Raw genomic sequence first — 15,689 nt, forward strand, 5'->3', positions numbered from 1 at the left:
AGGGATATTCAAAGGTAATAGTATATGGTATTACTATTTCAATAAACATTTAATAAATCTTTGTGTACTTTACTACACCTTGTTAGTTAAACTAACAGTTTATGATGACAGGTCATTAGTCTCTCGGACCTATAAAATATAACTTACTAAACTTTATTCGCCTATATAACAGATTCGTGTAGGCATAAATGCTAACCAACTAATTCTTAAAACTGTATAGGATTAGCCATTAGTCATAAGGTCAATAATTGGGAATTTATCCTTCTGCGTACTGTAAAACATTTAGTTTAACTAATTAACAAAATTTTGTTGCTTACTTCTGTACCACTTTCTCCTTGGTACAAAGGACTAGGGTCACCAAGGTAGTTACTGTATCCCAGTACTCTGGTTTCCAGTTCTTTTCATCACCAGTGGGCAGAATTACCCTAGGGATCTGTGTCTACCAGGCGCATAGATTCTCCAAGCTCCTTTAATTCAAGCTAGAACTCGTTTCTTACCACAATCAAGTCATAAACTTAGCTTCCAAGTTCTTGTGCAGTTATGGCTTGAGTTTTGGTCAGACACGCTTATATTGGTTTTAAATTTATACGGAAAATAATACACTTAAATCATGTTACAGTTGTTCACTCAATATAATTATTGTTCAATTTGATTATTGCGGTAGTGTCCATTAAAGAATACTATAGCAAATTGACATTAACCAAAAAGTTGTATTCAATTTGTTTGTCGTTGATATGGTTTTCAAAATATTTTTCCTGTTTAATTTTAAGACATTTGAAATCATTGGAATTTTTTTCGATAAACATTAACTAACTGCCACATTTAAAAAAAAAATATTGTGAATACTAACTGGCCAGTAACTGCTCTGAATGTGTTTATGTGTGTCCTTTCACTTAATATAGATTGAATTGAACCTAGTTTACCAATGATCAAGATGTCATTACTTATTTATTTTATAATAACAATAAAACATCAACTTTAAAGTACAACCATTATTGTTGATTGTGATGTGTAGGTACAATGTTAAACTCATTTTTCTAAGTTACTGCTATTTAGTTTACAAAAAATATTCCTTAAATGCTAATATTTACTATCGTAATGCAGTATAGTATTAAATTATTTATTTTAGATGCTTAAATTGCTTATTCAACATAATTTCAATTGTGTTTGATATATACAAATATATGGTTCAACTGGGATAAGTACGAGGTAAGACTAAGAAATTAAAATAGGATAAAAAATTAAAATTTTCTGAGTGTTTTTAGTAGTAATCTAGTGTTTAATTGTAAATAAAATAAAATAAACTTTCAATTCAAACACTACTTTTGTATATTTGTACTCTACGATATCTTCTAGCATATAAGATTGTAGCCATAATTAATAGTAACACCTATCAATATAAATTTAATGATAAATAAATGAGTAACAATGGATCATTCATTATTGTGTCTAATTAACCCAACTGTGGGGATAGTTTGTTTCTCTGATGCCAGTTTATTTTTTACATCAGGGTTTTAAGCATTTTATTGATACATAATACATTTATAGACCACATTATTTTACTGATATTTATGATTGTTCAGTAGTATTAATGATTCAATAATTTATTATCATCTATAAAAACATAATATGTAAAAATGAAAATTTCATATACAATTAATACAATTAATTAACAACTATTTTTTTTTAACTTATTTATTGAATACTCTAAAACAGTTAGGTCACCAAGGTTCAAATTAATTACAGCATATATTATATTTTACTTTAAATACAATAACTTTAATACATTATACAATTTTGTTTTCAGACTAATCTATAAGAGAACAAATTTCGTGTCAACAAAATATTACAATAGTCACTTAGAAAATTTGTATTTACCGGTGTATATTTTATGTAAAATCTAATACCTAAATAAAACTAATAAAATAATGTTGGTAAGCAACTTAAACCTTTGAGTATACATTATTATTATTATGTAAAAAGTGAAATTGTCTTGATCAGTTTATGATAGACTTAGTTACAATACATTGATATTTTATAAAGCAAATTACAATTTAATGATGCATAATATTGAAGCTAAAGGAATATTTTATATTTTAATTCTATTCTATGGATTTTTTTCTAATTTCAAACATTTCAATGCTAATTAATTCCTAATTTATTAATATGACAGTTGATTACATGATCAAAGTTTAGTTTATTTTACAGGCATATTTATTTATATATATACGTACCTATACATAATACTTAACCTAATAATGAGTTTCTAGAATATGAGAAAATATCTGTGCTTGGTTTAAAAAACTTTTCATACAAAGATCACATTTATATTCTTCATTTACTGTATTTATATCATTGTTGACATTATAGTTTAGAGGAGTGTTTTTTTCAAACTGAGCGTGATTTTTTCTATGTTCATTAAGACTAGTTGAACACATAAAAGAAATTTTACAGATATCACAGTCAAAGAGTTTATTATTTTTTTGCTGCATGTACCTGTAATGTCTTTTAAGTGAAGAAAGATTATCAAATACTTTTAAACAGCAAGTACATGTAGATGATTTATATCTATTCTTGTTATTTTGATGTGTTTTTAGATGCGCATTTAATGACCATGAATGATAGAATAATTTGGTACACATATTGCATTTAAACTGCTTTCTTCTACTACATTGTCGTCTTGTACGTACTTCCATGGTTGATAGTTGATGACAGCTCTTATTTTCAAGGAATTTTTCTTTTGAATGTAATCTTTTATGAAGTAATAATGAGGACATCTGTGTATAAGGTTTTTGACAAATATCACATGCAAATAGCTTGTAAGGTTTTAAATGAATATTTAAATTTGATGACTCTGGAAACCATTTCCCACAAAAATTACACCTAAATGGTCTTTCTCCAGTATGATTTTTTTCATGGGATAAATAAAGAGAACATTTTGAAAATGTCTTAGGACAGAATTCACATTTAAAATTATTGATACCAAGATGCCATCCATAATGTTGTTGTAGTCTATGAGATGTAGTGAATGATTGGGGACATACATCACATTTGAAATGGTTTTTTCCTAAACGTAAGATATAGTCCCGCGAAGAATCACATATATTTGTACATTCGTCACAACTATATTTGGAATAATCTTCTTGGTGATTTTCAAAAATATGACATACTATTTCTGAACGTTTATAAAATACTCTTGAACATCTTGAACATTCATATTTTTTAGATGATGTGCAGACTTCTTTTGTATGCCTTAATGCACTATAATTTAAGAACTTCAAACGAATATTGTATTGGTTGATACTTCTTAAATCGTGTGTTCTTTTATGATCTTTTAAAGATGACTGTTTAAAGAATTGCTTATAACATATGTTGCAATGAAGTGTATGAATAACTTTATGTTTTTCCAGAGCATTCAATTTTTTAAAGGATTTATGACATTTATTACAGTTGAAGAGTTTATTTTTTGGAAAAATGCATATGTGAGTTTTTAAAACAGACAATTTAGTAAATGACTGCCCACATGTTTTACATTTCCATGTATACTTTTCTTTAAGGTGCTGATTATTTCCGCATGCAATACTATTTAAAACTGAACATACATTACATAAGTTATTTTTTTTAGTATGCAATATTTGATGTTTTTTGATAAAATTGTCATTTCTAATTACATCTTGACAAATTCTGCATTTATCGTTCATATCTTGTGTATGATTAGTTTTTAAATTACTTATATTGTTGCAATATGCTATTGAATTTTCAGAATTGTTGTACAAATAATAAGTAGGGCTGTTGTGTTCAAGATCAAAAGGACTTTCCGGAAAGCATAAACTAGTTCTAAAATGTTCAATAATCTCAAAACGTCTAAAGAATATTTTCCCACAAATATCACACCCATACTTCTTAATTGGTTTATCTATTTTACTTGGTTCTTTGATGGATATTTTACTTGAGTCAGATGTATTATGGTCAACGTCAATCTTGAATTGGAAACCAATTGACTCAGATGTTACAACTTTACTTTTTTCGACTTTACAGGTATCAATTGGAAGCAATACATTTGCAATTGATGAAAGAGGTAACTCATTATCAGAGGAACTAAAATTTAAACAAAAATAATGATTAAATAAATAAAATTGAAATATGATATTAACCTTACTTTTCAATGTCCGATTGAATATCATACAAATTAATATCTTGTTTTACACTTGTATGGTCATTAATCATGGATATTGGTGAAAGAGGCAACTTATTTTTTGAGTTACTAAAATTTAAACAAAATAGTAATTTATTTATAAATAAAAGGTTTTAAAACAATATTTTTTTGATCACAATTGATTTTATATGTACTTTTTCAGGTTAGAATGAATATTATTCACTATAACATCTTGCCATTTTTTGGCATCAATGTTATTAGTTGTTCCTATTGATGAAAGAGGTAATTCATTGTCTGAACAACTAAAATTTAAGCAAAAAATGTTCAAATTATTGAACAAAAAATCATGGTTTATAACTTACTTTTCATGGTTAGATTGGATTTCATCCAATAAAATTTCTTGCCACTTTTCAGTATCGATGTTGTTATTAGTAGAACTCAACATAATTGTTCAGCAGCTTACATTAATAACTCTAAAATAAATAAATAAATATTTTTAGGTGTAAAATAATGTATGATAAAATATGAAATTTCAAATTCTTATTAAAATGTTATTATCAAAGCCAATACGCAGTTACATACTATTGATAGCACCTAAGTACTTTTATATTTATTATTAATACATTCATATTATAAATAAAAATTGTATTACCTTCTAAAAATGGAATAAGCATATCTTTTAAAACAAAAATAATAATACCCTCACATTATTACGATTCATAGATCGACCAAAATTAATGTAATTGCTGAACAATATATTTGAACAGAAAATTTTTTTTTTTATGTGCCTATAGGATATTGGATAGTATAATAATGGTAACAATAAGAAATATATCAACATATATTATAAAAAATATGAACTATTTCAAAATCAAAAACAAAAAACAACATTAATCATAAATTGAACCCGATTCTTTGGCTTGTTGATTGATAATAATCATTCAAATAGGTACACAAATTTAAAAAGAAATTTATTCCAGAATCTTAAACTTATTAATCAAATAAATCAATAAATTGTTTATAAAATGAATAGTATATAATATTCACCAATCTACTTTAATATGTATGCATAAAAATATTTTCATTTACTTCTTAAAGAAACATGTACATACCTAAACAAGAAAACCAATATTTATAATACACTTTCAAAATAATAATAATAATGGAAATCTGTATTTATTAACACTAAAAAAAATATTTTATAAAATGCATAATTAAATAATATCTAAATACTGTATAATAGTGTAACTCAAAGTGACTGTCCTCTGGGCACTGATAACAACAAATTAGGTGTGATAGAAATAATAATACTTCAATCTCATCCAATATTATAAATAAAAAAACTTGAATATGAAATATTAATGATAATAAAATATAGAAAAATGACTATAGTATAAATCAATATAAGTTGTATATTAAAGTTATTCTTGATTTATATTGGAAAGAAATATTAATAGTTTTATTTAATATAGAAACATACTATAGCATGCAAGCAATAATACTTTTAAGCCAACAAGTTTTCAAATTGAATTTACAAATAATATAAATATTTATATACTGAAATAATGAAGAGAAAAAAGAGTTTTAAATAGTTGCAAAACATAATTTCAGTAAATTTTGATGAAATATTCTAATAATATTAGAAATTATGATATTTACGATTAAAGTACGATTTTAAAGATTATAACTATTCACAGATATTATAGTAGTATACGACCAAATAGTATTAAGATAATTATATTATTATGTTTTTATATTTTCTAATATTTTTTTATAACAATTACATTATAATTGAATACATGCATAAGATTTTTGGAATTTAGTATTATACAATGGATAATCTAGCTAAACCAGTAAAAATAAACATATTTTTCAAGTTTGTTTTTGCATTGGAGTAATTTATTAAATATTAAATTATTTATACAATAGAATCATGATTTTCACAAAAAAAAAAATTATATTATATTATCTGCAATGTATAGAATAGTTCTATACATTCTAATTTACTTTTACCAAACTGTATTAATCACACATTTTATGACAGTCTGTATGCTACAGCGTCATTTTTTACTAAGAATAAATATTGGCTCTGAATTATTAAGTGTGTATTATGAATTTTATGAAATATAATAATATTCCAGAGGAGTAGCCACTAGCTAGAATTACAAAAGATAAGAGGGGGTTTAAGCATAAATTAAATTAAGTTTTTAAGTTTTTGTATAAAATTAATATATATAATACATTTATTAAGGATAAGAGACAATTGGGAGGGAGGAGTTAAACACTTGAGACTGAGCCACTGGACACGATGTTTGTTGCATAAAACTAAACACCACAAATCATTTTTGCAACAAACATTATTTTGAATTAAAAAAATGTAGACCGTATGTCTATTAGAAGTCTATTGTTAAATTAATTTAGTACATATCATATATTTATCGAAAAAACTGTATTCATTAATACGTACTCTTAAGAATATTAAATATTTTGAACTAAATGAAGTAGGATTCTAAACCATTTTTATAAAATATAAGTCAACAATTATATAAAAATAAAATGACTATTGATAACAACATAAGAAAAACAAAATTTATTAAAGTCAAATAGGAAAATTATAGCTATTAGCTTTAGAAAATTCATTTAAAATGCCAGTCTTTTTTTTGTATTTATAGTAAAATATACAATAATGTAAACAAAGAAAAAACTGTTAGCTAAAAACGATCACTATATAACAGAACATTACTAGAATTATGCTAGGATACATAAACAAACACTAAAAAAATTAAATAATAATAGTTCTCTTTTTAACTCTTTTGGTTTCTTTAGAGACCTATAAAGTATTTTTGTAGCCTACTGAATTAATCAATTTTTAATCTAGTCAGCAACAGAATATAGAACTATATTTTATTGATGATTTTAGTTATAACTACAATTATAATCAATAATTAACTATACTTACAACTCAACAAATCACACACAATTAAATATTCTATCTGCAACAAACATATATTTTTTTTTAAATACTTATTTTTTACAGTAATTAATTATAATGAAAATCAATCAAATATATTTATTATATAAAATTATTTAAAATTTAAATTGGAGTAGATAGGACACTATATGCACAATTTAATGATTTTTTTTTGATAAAAAAAATAATAAAAACATACTTTTATAATACACATCATATTTAGTTTAATGATTTGTTTATAATATAATAATGCATTTATTAATTCAAGATTTATAAAATAATGAATATCTAATAACAACCTACTTTAGAAAATGTCCGCATGGCAGCATAATATGAAAAGTTTGATCATGGCAATTTAATAAATATATTAAGAATATAATTTTATTATAATAATTTAAGTTTTTAATATTTAAATATAGACACTACACGACATAATAAATCACATCAGGAAATGCAAAATATGATAAATAATATTTTAGAAAATACAATAGGCATACAGTATTATTATATTGTATAATGCATTATTGCATTTTAATATTAATAAATTATTAAATTTCCAGTTGAAAATTGTACTATAATACTGAATACTCATAATAGTATGGCACAATACTACTGAAACTGTAGCACTAATTTATATTTTAACTTGCTTGCCTATTGTACATATTTTGTACCTCACTACCTAGTACCTCCAATTATTATAAATTATATTTTGCCATGGTACCTTACTACCAGCTTGGTTAAAAACTAAAATTCTTATTAATGATAACTGAACAATTGAGATTATATTATCTAATTCGTAGATCATGGTCATGGTTAGATTCAACAGTGAACAGATATAGAAAATAGGAAAATAAGAATATTGTATTATTATTGTGTAATTATCATTATAACGTAATATTATATTACTAGTATTTCAATATTTGAGACTCTGAGAGGTTTGATCTTCTCTTTTAGACCGTCAGACTCACGCGCAACATAGTAAAAACTTATAACGCTTTTATTTTAAATCGTAAAATAGATAATATTATTGTTAAGGGTATTGCATATAGGTTTTATATTTCATTATTACTTAAATTTCAAAATGGAAATAATATAAAATTATAAATTTTAATTTGGTTTAAATTGTATTGAAACAAAATTTAGACAAATCAATATGTCCCCTTAAAAATATAATTATCTATCGTGCTTTTACTTGGTGGATCTTACTCTAAAATATTTCAAAAACATAAAAAATCATTCCATGTATGTAGATGTGTTTTGTTCAAAGACATAATAATATAATAAAATATATAATATATATTAATATGTATATGATATATTGATATATTATGTGAGAGAGAGCTTTGGCTTCAACTTATGATTACAACGGCCCCCCTATATTACTCTGTGAGAGAGAGACAACGAACAGTGCGAGGTGCGACAATGCGCAGACATTGAGACCTATTACAACTCCATTGGACTGTGATAATTTTAGAATGCCTATGTTAAAACTTTTAAGTGTTAATAACACTAATACAGTAATACCACAGATTATATTTTATTATATAATCTGTGCTAATACCATGCTAATACAGCACCATAATTACAAGAATTAAAAAATTTAGAATTATGGTTGACATCGAGAGTGATAATGCTCCACGTAGGGTTGGGATTTTTTTTTTAACTCGCGGGACACAATTTTTTTAAATGTAATATTGTAAAAAGCGGGAATCGGAACAAAAAAAAAAAAAAATTGTAAATTGATTAGGTATCTTAGTATCTACAATAAAGTAAAATAATTATGAAAAATTATGGATATTCTTAAATTAATACTACTGATACAAATTAATAACAATATTATATAACAAATTCATAATACTGATATAAATGTATATAATAATAATATTTAATATAAAATAATTTAAAAAGTAGTTATAAAATCTAAAAACAAATCAATATTGTTTTAATGTTAGATGCTACAAATATTTTGTTCCAAGTAGTTGTATAAAAATCGGGACTTTCTTGTCCCGCTGGCTTGTAAGACGGGACACGGGACAAAAATTTAAAAAACTCATAAAAATCGTGACATACGCGTCCCGCTAAAAATTGAAACGGGACGCGGAACAAGTATATTAAAAATCGGGAATGTCCCGCCAAATCGGGACGTATCCCAACCCTTGCTCCACGAAATACGAATTAAAATATCCAATATTGTTCTGTGCCAATATCCATCTTGATAGTCGACAGTTATCTTTCCGATAGTTGATGTTGTTGACCGTTGTCCCGTTGATGATATGATATTATAGTCTGTTATCGAAATATTTGAAATCATGTAACTGACCATGATACTATGATAGAAATGTAACTGACTTTACTTGGTATACTATACTGTCTGTACTGCATTATTGCCATTATTGGCATTATTGCACTTCTGTCATTTGAAAATTCTGAAAAGATTTATTAATTCAAAATTGTTGATTTGAAGATCGCAAATAATTTTAAACATTGATTTATTTTCATAATTTTTACTTCAAACAATATCGTTCTATAGTCCTGATTGTATAATTATAATGGATGATTTATGCTTCAAAATTGATATAGTCTTAAATGAGTGTTCTAAATATTTATGTATTACGGAGAAAAAAGAATTTGATGAATCATTTTATAAAATAATATTCAAAGTAAGTGGGAAATAGAATATTGTGTGTTCTAGTGTTTGAGTTAATTGTTATTAATACATAATTACAGGATTTAATAAATGGATCACTCCATCAATTTGTAAAATCTATACAAGTTTTTTTTAAAACATTCCAAAATAAAAATGTTTACATGCTTTGTGTATGTTTAAGTCAAATTCGAAAATGTCTCCTCCTGTACGAAACAACAATTTCAGAACAAAATTCTGTTCTAAACTTTGTAAAGGTATGTGTGATTTTGTTGTATGAATGTATAATTTTAATTTATTTTATATTTTATATTGATCTTAGTATAACTATAATTCATTCTTATTAGGTTTTAAGCAATTACATAATTAAGCGGATCCAAAAATGTTTTTATAAGTTGGAAGATTGTTTGGAAATGATAAATTTAACTGACATAGATGAGCATCCAGGAAAATTCATTGATCAAATGAATATTGTTTTAAATGCGTTAAACAATAGGGATAATTTTGAACTTATAAAGCCAAATATTGATAAAATCTTATTTCAAGCTATAACTATTGCTAAGGTTGCCGATACAGTAGACAACTTAGAAATCACATCTTCATCTAAACATGTAAAAATATTTATGATAATATAAATGTGTAATATTTTAACTATTAAATATTTTACTCATTATAAAAGGTTTTAAAAGCGATTCAACAATTTGAAAATATACATATCAATGAATCTGATAATTTTTTTCGATTTGATTATTTATCTTCTTCATTATCTATTCTAGAAAGAAGAATCAATACATCAGTATTGCATCTTATTTTTAAGGTATAGTAATATAATATTTAACTATAAAATAAATACTATAATTTTATTTATATTTTGTATTACTTACTAATCAATTAATAGTTGTTTTGTACATTATCAACATTTTAGATTTTTAATGATCCGTTTTTTACCATTAAAAAACTGATTAAAAAATGCAGAGATTCTGTTGACATTCAATTAAGAAATTCATCAGATTTATCTGATATGATTTGTGATTTGGATAAATATACTGATGCATTAATTCAAGTTGGATTATTTTCTGTGGCCTGTTGTAAAAATGATGAATGTAAGTTATAAATCAATAATGTATGCAGTGTTTAGTTGTACACTATTTTAAACAGTAAAGTTCTTGAAAAAATTATTTTTATATTCTTCAATAGCATGTTAGTTTTAATTTAAAGTTAAAGTTAAGATGAGCATAATAGTAGATAAATGTTTAACAGGATCTCCAGTACCACACATCTTTTCTTTCAAAAATTAAAACTGATAACAATAAAAGATGTAAGAAAATATTTTGAAAAAGTAAAAACTTTTTGAAATTGACAGAACTTTAATGACTAAATACTGATGCAAAGCTCTATGACTGACCCTAAATCAACTGTAATATTAATTTAATACAATTATTTTTAATAATTATAAATTTATTTAGATGTTATTCCATTAAAATCATGTATATCAAGCTTGGAATTATTGGACAGTGATATGGTACCAGCTATTATTGAGTTTTATTTAGATCCAACTTCATTAGTAAAAAAATCATTTTTAAAACTGCTTATAAACCATTGGGTTTGCGAAATTTGTGAAATACAAAATATTCTAGACAAAATTGTCGATCCATTTGCATTCATTCAAGTAATATTTTTAAACTTAAGTTTTTATGACTAATTTATAGTTATTATATTTATAATTAGACAACAATAGAAACTTCTATGAATTTTATTGACACTATCCATAACAGTGATCCAAATACCAACAGGGATTTGTATGTATATTTTTTAAATGGAATGATTAATTTTTCAAAGTTTATTGAAAAAATATTTGCTACTGCTCTTTTTGAAAATAAAGAACTTTCAACAACTTATGAACAGTTTAAAAATGGTAAAAAATTACTATAGATACATCTTTAGAAATCATATAATAATATAATGTTTTATTTCAGCTCTGAGAGAGTATAATGCATGTTTAATCTATAATCAAAAAACAAATCATAGTTTTAATGATTCAACTAAAAATAAATTGCTTAAAAGATGTGCAATTGTTATCAAATATTTGAAGAATATCCAAACTATAGCTTCTGATATATTGTTTGATAAAAGTTGTAAGTAGTATTGTAACTGGTTTTCAATTTTTTAACTTTTAACATTTTCTTATGAGTCGCAACAACTCGAAGTTTAAGGAGGATAAAAATTTGATTCGAGTCATGTTTTATTATTTATTCTTGATCTTAACTCAAATTTATCAAAATTAAGCTCTTAAAAAAAAAAAAGAATCAAGTTGTCAGGGTTTTTGAGTTATTGCGACGTGACAGTAAATTTCCTTTTCTAATATATTAATTAATTTTTCTCTTAGTGTCTGAATTAGAAAACACTCACTATATTTTATCTAAAACAAAACAATCCTCACTGAATTTGTTACAAAACGATAACCTAGATAATAATGATGATCTGAATTTGTTGCTTACAACTACTCAAGTTCAAAAATCGTTTTACAATAATTCAGAACGTAAAATTTTAAAAAAACTGTGTCATCAAGAGTATAATAGTTTATCCTTAGCTGATGAAACAACCTATGATAATATTGTAACTATGGATCTTACAAGTAAATATTTTAAAATGTATTGAATAATATTTAAAATAAGTATTAAGAATAATATTGTAACCGTATTATATTTGATAGATATTTTAGATAACTTTATCATTGAGTCATTCAATATTAATAAGGATAATAAAAATATAGTAAATATATGGGAAGAAATAGGTATTGACACTCCTACGAGAATACAAGATTTAGAAAATGTTGATGATAAGATTAAAAGTGTTAAGAAATGCTGTTGAGATCCTAAACTTAACTAGTTAGTTAACTATGTTATTTTTAATCAAATTGTTACAAATATGATTCAATTAAATAACTAATCAGTTGTTAAGTTTATCATCTAAAATTATAATACTTTATATTTTGTGTTAACTGTATAAGTTATTGACCAACATTGAGAACAGCTTTAATATAGTATTTTTTGTAATTTTGGCATAAAATATATTTTAAGTATTATTATTAAGTATATCATTTTATAGTATTTTCAGCATTTAATAAAGAAGCAAAAAATCAAATTTATCTTAATTAATATAAAAAATGCATAGATATTAAGATATTAATTAAATTTACATGTTTTTAATGCTTTTATTATGTTTTTGTAATATATCATAATTATGAATTACTATTAATAGTTTGAATTTTTGTAGAAGATAATTTAGATAATTTATATATAAGTGTTAAGTTCATGTATAAATTGGTTAAACAAAAGATAGCTGGAATATAGTAAGAGTATATAATAACGTTATAATAGTAAAGAAGCCGGATTAGAATGTTGATATTTGAGTGTTTTAAGATTAAAACATTTTCTATATTTATACTACAAAATATGCATTTTATGTATTTGCTAACTATGGGTTGAAGTTGAAGAATATCAAATCATCAGCCAAGAAAATCTGGATTTGGAAATGTACACCTAACTAGCTAATTCCTTAAAATTATACTTATTGCTTAATTTATTCTTCAATATTTTGTTTGATTTTGTTGTTTATTGGTTTTTGGCTTTTATTATTTAGATACTTTACTATTATAGATATACCCAGTTTTGAACAAATTGGGGGAGGTCCTAAAAAATTGGTTGGTATTATGTATATACCTTATATACCTTGATTTTCATTTATATATTCTTGGAGGCCAATAGTAGCAAACTTACTAATTTTTTTTAATTATGTGTACCTCTAACCTATACTTTTATTAGGCATTTGTGATAATTACATGACCTAATGGTTTACGGATAATATATTTGAATACTCAATAAACTTTTTTAAGTATCCCTAATAAAGTATTTAAAATACTTTATAGATTTTTGTTTTAAATATTAAACCAACCACTTGTATTTATCTACAGGTAAATATGAAATTAGTACTAACGTAATATATAATTTAAAAATTCTAAATAAAACTTAATTCAAGTTCATGATCAGGGATCGTAAGTTCATGCATCCGCATGTTTTTTCTGCTACACAGGAAAACCTGCTAACTGAGATACAAATCCGTTTCATAACAGTAGTAACAATAATATAAAGTTTAATAGTGCATGTTTTGGGTGTTAAGGCACATTTGGCATATAGTCGATTTTTTAGAGTTGTTAGTGCATATTATTTCATGAAAAAATTTTTTAGACAAATATTTGAAAAGTTTCTTGTTTCTTATTTATTTTCCTGTTTACAAAATGATAGTATTTCTATTTATTACCTATTATTCTCCTGTGACTACCTAGAATAGTCGAAGAAATCCAAGATACATTTACAAAATTAGAAGGAAATCACGGAATTGAAATTAAAAAAAAAACTAAAATATGTTTTGGACAAAAATATCGGGTACAACATAATTTGTAAAATTTCTAAAGTTTTGAGTGGCGAAGAAGACAATATTGCAAATTTAGATCTACCTGATGATATGACTGCAAACGATTTATTGTACTTCAAATATGCACCCCTTACTTCAGCAGATGTAGAAAGATCTTTTTCTATGCTCAAAAACTTATTGATAGACAATCGTCGATCTTTTAAGTTGGAAAACATAAAAAAAATGATAATAATACAGTGTAATTTCTTAAGTAAAACTAATTTTTATAAATATTATACTAATATACCTCAAAATGAAATACCTAATATTAAATTCCAAATTTTTTAATTGTAGGTGCAGAATAATGATGTACAAAAATTAGATAACAAAGATATATTATCATGAACTTCACAAGTACCTATTCATTTTTTTTTATTTTACTAATTAAATGTATAAAAATTAAAATTTATAAAACACTTTTATAATTAATGGATATATTCTAATTATTTTAAAATTTGCTCATGGTTTTTTACATAATGCATACTTTCAGTGCATAATTTAATAATTTTAGGGCATTTAAATGCATATTTTCGAACTTTTTAGTGTATATTTTGCTAATTTTTAGGGCATGAATGCATGCTTATTTATGCATTTTTCAGTGCATGATACTTGATATATTTTTTAAAGTACTTTTGGAAAAGTATTCCGAATACTGTTTTCAAAAAACTTTCCAACACACGTTTCGCCAGTAGGTAGTTTCATGTTTCATTATTAATTATGAAATATATATTTTGTAGATACATTGATATTAAACAGAGCTAGCCTCAACTATCTTTTAGCTTTAGCCGTAGGCCTACCCTTCCTATCATAATGATCATAATGATTCTCGAAACAAGGACATTAATTTTAATAAAATTAACTTGTCATTTTTGGCACCTGCTGCAATTCTGATAAAAATATTCTGGATTCTTTTTCCTGTAGCCCTATAAAACTCAATTAGTAGGAGGCTGAAACCAAATACTATAGATTAATATAGATTAATTAATTTACTAATCTACAGTATTTGCTGAAACTTCAACAATTATTACGGAACTGGATGGTGGATTCTGTAACGAATAAGAAGTTTGTAACACTTAATTTAAAACAATTTGGTGGGAGCCGGGAAGCGTTGGCACTGGAAGCACGGTTCTTCAATTCAATCAAAATCCATGAATATTGAAACATGAAAAACTGTAATAATAGTGTAAATTATTATTACTCAATCATGCAATACGCATGTCTTAAAAATCAGTGATCTTGCTTGATAGTTGATATTGCATTGAACATTTACAAGTTTACAATTGAATATTATAATATATATCATAGCCCTTAGGTGAATAATTTATTGAAAGAACGAAACTAAAATAGTACGTAAGTCATTGCAATTTATAAAACAAAGATGCTATAAATATAATGTTGGCGCCACTGTCATTGTGATATCGTGTTATAGCCGCATAACCTACTTT

General features: G+C 24.7%; 3 protein-coding genes across 6 annotated transcripts; 1 reads left to right on the plus strand and 2 right to left on the minus strand.

Moving 5' to 3' along the window:
* Positions 1 to 1,299: 1,299 nt before the first annotated feature.
* LOC107162234 (uncharacterized) lies at positions 1,300 to 8,278 on the minus strand. Of its 3 annotated transcripts, XM_015509043.2 has the most exons (6): positions 7,431 to 8,278; positions 7,116 to 7,149; positions 4,519 to 4,629; positions 4,351 to 4,458; positions 4,160 to 4,264; positions 1,300 to 4,098 (listed from the first exon to the last, which is right to left on the minus strand). In XM_015509043.2, exons 3-6 carry the CDS (start codon positions 4,599 to 4,601, stop codon positions 2,253 to 2,255), a joined length of 2,142 nt encoding a protein of 713 aa, XP_015364529.1. In that variant the 5' UTR covers positions 4,602 to 4,629; positions 7,116 to 7,149; positions 7,431 to 8,278; the 3' UTR covers positions 1,300 to 2,252. The 3 variants fall into 3 exon arrangements, with proteins under 3 accessions (XP_015364529.1, XP_015364530.1, XP_089078572.1); XM_015509044.2 differs by lacking the exons at positions 7,116 to 7,149; positions 7,431 to 8,278 and adding an exon at positions 5,269 to 5,424; XM_089222446.1 differs by lacking the exons at positions 4,351 to 4,458; positions 7,116 to 7,149; positions 7,431 to 8,278 and adding an exon at positions 5,269 to 5,424 and having other exon boundaries at positions 1,302 to 4,098.
* A 148-nt stretch (positions 8,279 to 8,426) lies between these two features.
* LOC149057036 (uncharacterized) lies at positions 8,427 to 15,408 on the minus strand. The gene is made up of 3 exons (XM_089223271.1): positions 15,273 to 15,408; positions 14,288 to 14,401; positions 8,427 to 9,553 (listed from the first exon to the last, which is right to left on the minus strand). The coding sequence occupies exons 1-3, from the start codon at positions 15,406 to 15,408 to the stop codon at positions 9,435 to 9,437; spliced, it is 369 nt and encodes a 122-aa protein (XP_089079397.1). The 3' UTR covers positions 8,427 to 9,434.
* On the plus strand, positions 9,532 to 13,364 carry LOC107162236 (serendipity locus protein alpha). Of its 2 annotated transcripts, none has more exons than XM_089222447.1 (10): positions 9,532 to 9,787; positions 9,855 to 10,028; positions 10,119 to 10,382; positions 10,451 to 10,588; positions 10,697 to 10,874; positions 11,238 to 11,440; positions 11,500 to 11,686; positions 11,748 to 11,906; positions 12,158 to 12,422; positions 12,485 to 12,642. In XM_089222447.1, the coding sequence occupies exons 1-10, from the start codon at positions 9,677 to 9,679 to the stop codon at positions 12,495 to 12,497; spliced, it is 1,692 nt and encodes a 563-aa protein (XP_089078573.1). In that variant the 5' UTR covers positions 9,532 to 9,676; the 3' UTR covers positions 12,498 to 12,642. The 2 variants fall into 2 exon arrangements, with proteins under 2 accessions (XP_089078573.1, XP_015364536.1); XM_015509050.2 differs by having other exon boundaries at positions 9,571 to 9,787; positions 12,158 to 12,406; positions 12,485 to 13,364.
* Positions 15,409 to 15,689: the final 281 nt, after the last annotated feature.

The sequence above is a fragment of the Diuraphis noxia genome, unplaced genomic scaffold (genome assembly GCF_037042655.1).
Source record: "Diuraphis noxia isolate RWA-SAM2 unplaced genomic scaffold, SU_Dnox_SAM2 contig0003, whole genome shotgun sequence".
NCBI lineage: Eukaryota > Metazoa > Arthropoda > Insecta > Hemiptera > Aphididae > Diuraphis > Diuraphis noxia.